Here is a 7,833-nt window from a genome sequence, read left to right as displayed (position 1 = left end):
ATCGCTGTAACGCTACTGAAGGAATGAAGTGACAAGTGACATAAACAGGAGCTGGACTGTCTCTGAGGCCTTGTGCCTTTAATGAGAGCAGACTGAATGTATTATGAAAAGAATGCTTTTAGCACAAATCTACATATATTCTGCAAAGTAAACTCTTCTTTCTTGTCTTATGCAAAATTAAAGGCTCAAGCATCAAAACAAACTTGTCTGCGTTTTGTCTCCTGTCTTAATCAGAGATGTCTGGATCCTCTGAGCTGATCCAAACATTGTTTCATGGTTTTCTGTCAGCTAAACAAATGAACCTTACTGAAATCTGCAGTTTTGTCCTCCTCAGCCTGCTGAGGAGGACAAAACTGTTTTTTTGGATATTCAGTTAAAATTTGCTCTATGTTTGAATGTAACTTGACTAATGATGATCCTGTCATTGTTTCCTGTGTGTTGTTTTACAACTGTTTCACTTAACCACTAATGAGCCTTGGATATGGCCCTGACACTACACTTTGTGGTATGATGGTGGTAATCTCCTGACACGTGGCTCACTTGTTTGATTGTTTTGGATCTGTTCCCTGGCTTTGCACGGAAGCTTTGAGAGAATTTCCAGAGAAGAGAGGAGACTTATTAAGACAACATCCTTAGTAAATATTTTAACCTTTGTTTGCACAGAGTGAATATCATCAAAACCCTTTACCAGCCACACCCTGCACATCGACACAGTTACGCACATGTGCACCTGGAAACCATGTCAGCGTTCCAGGAATAAAAGAACAATGTTGATGGAAAACTCTAAACTTTCCTATTGTTAAAAAATATATAGATGATACAACATGATGAAAGTTTATATGAACGGATTTTGTCACTCGTAACATTACTCTATGGCGTAATACTATTTAGTGAATATAACCATGATCCAAGTTGTGGAACTACAGTGCACGATGGTTTGGTGGATGTAAACAGGAAGTCTTCTGTTGCATGGAGTGGTGATGAGATAGCTGTGGGATATAACTTGAGTTTAGACTATATTTTTTTTAAATTTTGGCAACTTGGCAACATTATGTATGTTGAATTACAACTATGACTACTTTGATACTAAAAAAACCTTAAAAACATGATTATTCTCAGGCAAAATATGGATTCTGATGCACATCGCAGCACTCAGGCATTAAGGGATTTATTGCCTTCAAGTATCTGCTGTTGCTTCAACTGCTGATGATGTTGATAAGCAGCCAAACCAGCAACCAAACTGCACTGATTAACTGAATGTAGTTTCCGGAAAGGAAGACATCCTTTGCTCAAGACAGTTATGTCTGAGCTGTTGTCTGAAATTCTTTATAAAAATTATATTTATTACTTGGAAAGTGTAAAAAAAAGTATCAGTATATTTGTGGGTTGCAGTCAATTAAAGAAAATTCTGGACAAAATTCTGCTTTTATTTCAACCATCTGATTGGTCGATGAGAAAAAAAATCTTAATGTTATCTCTGGATGAACTACTTGGCAGAGTTGTGTGTCATTCAAAGCATTTTTTTTTTCCTGAGGCAAGCGCTGTAATGAGACTCAGGAGTGCAGTGTATTTACACTCCACTACAGACAGCAGCAGCATGATGAGGCCCTGAGCAACTTCATCATTCCTGACTCAGTGATGCATGTCTTGGTTTTTTTTCTGGTTGCAGAGAGTTGAAAAATGTTGAACTTTGTGTAAAACGCTGCACTCTTCACTGTCACTTTTTACCATTAACTGTAAAGATAATTAATGACCACGTTTGGTTGAGAAGCCGATTCTGTTGAGGAGCAAGGGGTGGAGCTGACCGATGAGCCGAGGGCACTATCAGCAGACCCAAATTTGAGGTTATTACCTCAAGGTGTTCTTGAGATATTGTGTTCACAAGAGTAAGATGAAGAAGGTCACAGTGACCTTGGCCTTTGACCTTTAACCACCAAATCAGTTCACCCTCGAGTCCAAGTGTACGTTTGTTCCAAATTTAAAGAAATTCCCTTGAGGCGTTCTTGAGATATTACGTTCACAAGAATGGACAGACGAACTTACATATGGACACATAGACAACCCGAAAACATAATGCCTCTGTCCAGGGCTACTGCAAGTGCAGAGGCATAAAAAGAGGTAAAGAGAGAGATAAAGGGAAGCAAACCTGCTGGTGGATTATCTTCTCTTCTTCCTTCTCAGTGTCAGCCTGAGCGTAGATGTTCAAAAACCAAAGACCAGAAAATGATCTATCCATCAATCATAAAATATGTTTAAAGTACATTGTTATGGAGGGACGGGTACTTCCTGGATAGTACTTTGGCTGGCTGAGTAACCCTCTAGATATCACTTAGAGAGTATGGTGGAGACTTAAAGCACCTATGTTGAGAGGAAAAGGTTCATGTCTCTTTACCGATGATGGAATGAGTAGTGTTACCAGTGGTCAACGGGGTAGATATTCACTCATGGCATCACTCTTGAACAGCCACCATACACAAAGGAGAAAAGGGAAAAAATGAGAAAACTGAAAACAGTTTCCACACCGTTAGTAGGCAGGGTTTCCTGGTCTGGTCTGCAGGGGCTGTGGTGTATTCCACCAAGCAACAGTGACAGCCTCCTTTTAATCCTCTTGACTTTTGCACATACATCAATAGGGATGAGTACCAAACTCCGGTATTGAACGAGCCCCGGGGCTACATTCTTCAAGACTGCAGTATTGATAAGCTCTGACCTTAACGGTTCTGCTATCGGTACTGGAGCAGTCGCAGTTGGTTTTTGGTTTTTTTTTTTTACAAGATAAACCTTATCTTGCACATTTATCTCACTAACTCCGTCAATTATCCGTCATTGTATCATAATTTTCGTTATTCTCCCTGAAGACGAGAGATCTGTCTTGCTCCCCCTGGCTGCCTGCTGTGTGTGAGTGGAGAGCAGGGGGGCGGGGCTGTTGTTCTGATGACACACACACACACACACACACACACACACAAAAGACAGCGCATACACCAACTCAAGCTCGTAGCCTACCTTTAGATGGATAACGATGGCGGAGAGAGCCAAACGGTCAAAAGTGTGGCTTTACATTACAAGAGTTGATGCAGACACAGTGCGTTGTCACAAGTGTGACAACTGTTTTGCGTGTAAGGGCGGCAACACTAGTAATTTGTCAAACACCTTGCAAAAGTGAATCATATTCAGACAGAAAGATGTACAGTGTTTGACTGCCCTAGCACAGCTAGTTCGTCTACGTCCAGTCCAGGTTTGTAACATTATGCTAGCAGCCAACACGTGGAGTTAATAACCATTAGCTATTTTGCGACCCTATTTACTCCATGACTGCAGTAACGTTCAGTGACGTTGATAACGTGCTATTTGATTGGTGTGAAGCCATAGGATGGCTGGCTTCCCTTGGCATAGTCCTGACTAATCACAGTTTGACACTGGCATGACGATAACCTCATCTGATTGGTTAATATTTCTTTTTTTTTTCACCAAGGGATGCCAACTTGGCCTGGCTTCCCCGCAGACAAGACAGTCTACCGGAGTGCAATATAAAGTGCAATACTGTGTTTCACCACACATTCATTTAGAGGGGCGCTATTTCACTCATTGTAAAATACTCAGAGAAGAGATGACAGCAACAGCACAGAAGAATTACCGAAACTGTTAAACGAAGTGTTTTTATTAAAATGACAATTACAGTCTGAAAAAACAGAGGAAGCTTGGCTTCCCTTGGCCTCCGGGAGAAAATGCCACTGGCTTGCAGATGGCAAACCGTCATCCTTCAAGCCTCCAAAGTAAATAGGAGATTGAGAGGTGATGCCAGTTGATGCACTGACCAGCTGTAAATCTAATAACCTTTTACAGATGGTTAACCCATCATCATTTAGGGTGGAGTAAACTGATGTACTTTAACCATGTTTTATGATTGATGGATAGATAATTCACTGTATATAAGAGCTGGTCTTGGGCTTGTTCAGCATCAACACTCAAGCTGACACTGAGAAGGAGGAAGAGAAGATAATCCACCAGAAGGTTTGCTTTGCTTTATTTCTTTACCTCTTTTTATGCCTCCGTGCCGGCACGTTATGTTTGTGGGTCCATCTGTCCATCTGTCTGTCCATTCTCATGAATGCAATATCTGAAAAACACCTAGAGGGAATTTCTTCAAATTTGGCACAACCATCCACTTGAACTCAAGGATAAAGTGATTAGTTTTTGGTGGTCAAAGGTCAAAGTCTCTGTCATCTTACATCTCTCTCATTTTCATTAACATGATATCTTGAGAATTTCCTCAAATTTGGCACCAACATCCACTTGGACTCAATGATGACCTCATGAGAATTTGGTGGTCAAAAGTCAAGGTCACTGTGGCCTCACAAAATATGTTTTAGTCAAGAGTTCATACGCTAATTATGACAAAATTTCACACAAACGTCTTGTGAAACTGACTGTTGTCCTCTTGTGAATGAGAGAAAAAAGAAACATAAAACTGGAATTTTGAATTGTGATGTCACAGTGAAGATGACCTTTGACCTTTTGGATTTTAAAATGTCATTACTTTGTTATTCTATTGTGTTCAAGCATCAAAACAAACTGTTCTGTGTTTTTAGTCTCCTGTTTTAATCAGAGATGTCCCAATCCTCCGGGCTGATCCAAACATAGTTTAATGGTTTTCTGTCAGCTAAACAAACAAACGAAAATCCTTACCTTACTGAAATCTGCAGTTTTGTCGTCAGTGCAAGTACATTGTTAAGGAGGGATGGGTACTTCCTGCATATTACTTTGGCTGGCTGAGTAACCCTCTAGATATCACTTAGAGAATATGGTGGAGACTTAAAGGTCCAGTGTGTAATATTTGGCATGGGTTATTGTCAATCTGAATCCGAATCTGAAAATTCTACCCATTAATATGTTTATTTAAGTGTATAATCGCTATGAAATAAAATTCATTTGGTTTTCGTAGCCTTATAATTATGCTTTTATATATATATATATCAAGGGCCTTGCTTTAGAGAGGTCGCCATCTTGCACTGCCATGTATGTAAGGCAGCCCGAGCGGACAATCCAGCCAGCCAGAGAACGCATTTTGCGTGTATAAATGAACCAACAAAGACAGCGGAAGGAAGGAAGAAGGAGGAGGAAACAGCAGAGTGTTAGTAGTTCGTCAATAGAGAGTAGTGAAAAGTTTTTTTAGTTATAAAGTTTGTGAATAGACCACACTTACCACGCAACAGGAGAGAATGAACCCGAACCATCATCTGTGAGGAAAAGAAGATGCAGCTTCACTCCTTGTGATGCACTCTCTGCAGCGCTTTTCCTTCTGATGATAAATCTCCCCAACGATGGCAGCAGTAGCACCGAATCCCATTCTGTGTAGCAAAATGGGAGCGGAGGATTCAACCTCTCTTCTCGCCCGCTCAGCATCTAAGTTCCTCATCTGTATGCTCCGGCTCAAACAGGTATGGCTCTGGGTCTGTGTCCGCTACAAGAAACTCTTCAAAATCGCGTTCAAAGTCATCCATTGCAGCTACTATAGTCCGGAGATATTGCTAGGCTAAATAAACAGCTGAGCACTGTTTACAGACTACGCTGTCAGTCAGTGTGCAGGCTGGAGATTGGCGGAGTAGAGAGGGGAGGGGGTACCCACTAGGTACTGTAAATAAGTATGTGTGTATGGAGTGTGTGTGTTACGCTAGAAGAGTCAGAGTTTGGGACGGAGTCTTTTACCCCCTGGAGTGTTACCGGAGTTTTGGACTGCTCAAATAAACGGGCCTTTTTCCCGAACGCTCCTCTGGTCTCCTGCTCATGAGGGATTCATTACAATATCGTTACATGGCTTAGATTTCTAAATAAACATTCACTAGACCTACTCCTGAAAAACTCTTGTCTGCGCAAGGCTTTTTGTCCCTACGAGGTCACTGTCATTTACCCGATGGGAGGGGTGAGCGAGTGAGCCCTGCAATCTAGAATTTGACCACTGATGTCACTGTTTTCAATGGTTTTCAACCCATTTTACACACTGGCCCTTTAAAGCACCTATGTTGAGAGGAAAAGGTTCATGTCTCTTTACCGATGATGGAATGAGTAGTGTTACCAGTGGTCAACGGGGTAGATATTCACGCATGGCATCACTCTTGAACAGCCACCATACACAAAGGAGAGAAGGGAAAAAATGAGAAAACTGAAAACAGGTGTCACTCCATTAGTAGGCAGGGTTTCCTGGTCTGGTCTGCAGGGGCTGTGGTGTATTCCGCCAAGCAACAGTGCAATGGTGTATCATACCCATGTGGTGTCCAGCCGCGTTATGAACTGATATTGTCCGGCCGCATATCATACTGTCATGATAGTTGCCATCCGGCCACCGGGCAGAATATCATACCTCCATGAAAGGTAGCTTTTGGTTTCTGACGACGTTGATGACTTCAGACTGCAGTTCAGTGTGCTTTCAACCATTGGTTGCAGAGGGCGCCATCTAGTGGGCTCAGAAAATAAAGAAAATGGTTCTTGAGACTTCATTTGGCCGTCACTGGTGTGTAGGTTGTTAGCTCAGAGGTTATTGTTGTTTCATATAGTGATGGGGATTTTGAGAACAGTAACATGCAAATAGAATGTGAGGTGAATTCTGTCTGACATAGGCAGCTAATGGCAGGCTGATAACCACAGTCTACATCCTGTGAGTCAAACTAACCAACTTCTTATATTCACACAACACTAATGGATGGAAACGGACATTAATTTGTATTTTCTGTTGCTGTTTTTTGGACGTTCAGTTAAAATTTGCACTACATTTGAATGTAAATTTGACATATGATGATACTGTCATTGTTTCATGGCGTGTCTTGATGTGGCTGTTTGAAGCATTGAGAGAATTTCCAAGGAAGGAATGACATTTATTAAGACAACATCTTTAGTAAATATTTTAACCTTTGTCTGCACAGTATATAAGAACTGGTCATCATCTTCATCCGCACATCCTCACAGGGTCTGCTGAAGCTACAGACACTCCAAAGAGAAGAAGAGAAGAAAGTCCTGCAGCAGGTTTGCACCAAACTTTATCATCTTCTGACATTTATTCGGAAACTGCCCATTGGTCCCACAGCCCATTGTTCCAACCATATTAAACTCATTGTTCCGAAGTCCGTTCCGAAATCATCATGATGCCCTGTGGTTAAGGTCTGGTTAGGTTTAGGCACAAAAGCCACTTGGTTAGGGTCAGGAAAAGATCATGGTGTGGGTTAAAATGAAAAAGAAAGTGACAAACACATAAGCCGTGAGCCTGCTCCGCCTCAAGCCTTTCCCAGCTGACCCAGAGCCGGTCGCGGCGCACCATCAAGGTAGAAATACGCCTGCCGGGAGCCGTTCAGCACCGCGGACAGTCGGACTAATGGGCTGTCGGACCAATGACATGGACTCCATTTCTTCACAGGACTGAAAGTCAGTACGGCTGTTCCCTAAACAAGTCTCACTAACACGTCTGTCTCTCGTAGTCATCGTCACCATGAAGATGCTGATTGTGTCTGCACTTGTTTGTGCCATGATGGTTCTGACCAGAGCTGCTGGTGAGTATAATACATACAGTACACATGTTAATAAACACAAACAGTCCAAGTCAATAACTGCAGTGTCAAACTTTCCAGCTCCTCCAGAGGAAACACCCCAAGATGAAACAGGTGAGTGGCTTTAAGATTTTCACTTCAACAGAATGTGGTTGTTATGATGCTCTGCTGTGATGACTTCACCTGTGTTTAATGTCAATGAGCAGTTTCTCCTGATAAAAGCTTTGTGTCAGATGCTAATGTAACTTTATCTTATTTTATATCCTATTACCTTATATTGCTTTTTATTACTCAT

At 41.7% G+C, this 7,833-nt stretch overlaps 2 protein-coding genes across 2 annotated transcripts in view; both read left to right on the top strand.

Annotated features, from left to right (window-relative positions):
- Positions 1-7,833, top strand: part of LOC117245741 (type-2 ice-structuring protein-like) — a 130,974-nt gene that overhangs the window by 89,598 nt on the left and 33,543 nt on the right. The window contains exons 4-5 of the mRNA XM_078164009.1: positions 7,470-7,541; positions 7,620-7,652. Coding sequence (XP_078020135.1) covers positions 7,470-7,541; positions 7,620-7,652 — 105 coding nt within the window. The remainder of the gene's footprint in view (positions 1-7,469; positions 7,542-7,619; positions 7,653-7,833) is intronic.
- The window catches only part of LOC117245974 (type-2 ice-structuring protein-like), a 61,123-nt gene continuing 57,262 nt past the window's right edge, over positions 3,973-7,833 (top strand). The window contains exons 1-2 of the mRNA XM_078164024.1: positions 3,973-4,014; positions 6,964-7,020. The gene's annotated coding sequence lies outside the window, so the exon portion shown is untranslated. The remainder of the gene's footprint in view (positions 4,015-6,963; positions 7,021-7,833) is intronic.

Source organism: Epinephelus lanceolatus, chromosome 22, assembly GCF_041903045.1.
Source record: "Epinephelus lanceolatus isolate andai-2023 chromosome 22, ASM4190304v1, whole genome shotgun sequence".
Lineage (NCBI taxonomy): Eukaryota > Metazoa > Chordata > Actinopteri > Perciformes > Serranidae > Epinephelus > Epinephelus lanceolatus.
The sequence above is the reverse complement of the archived record's forward strand: the minus strand, read 5'-3'. Positions and strand labels throughout refer to the sequence as shown.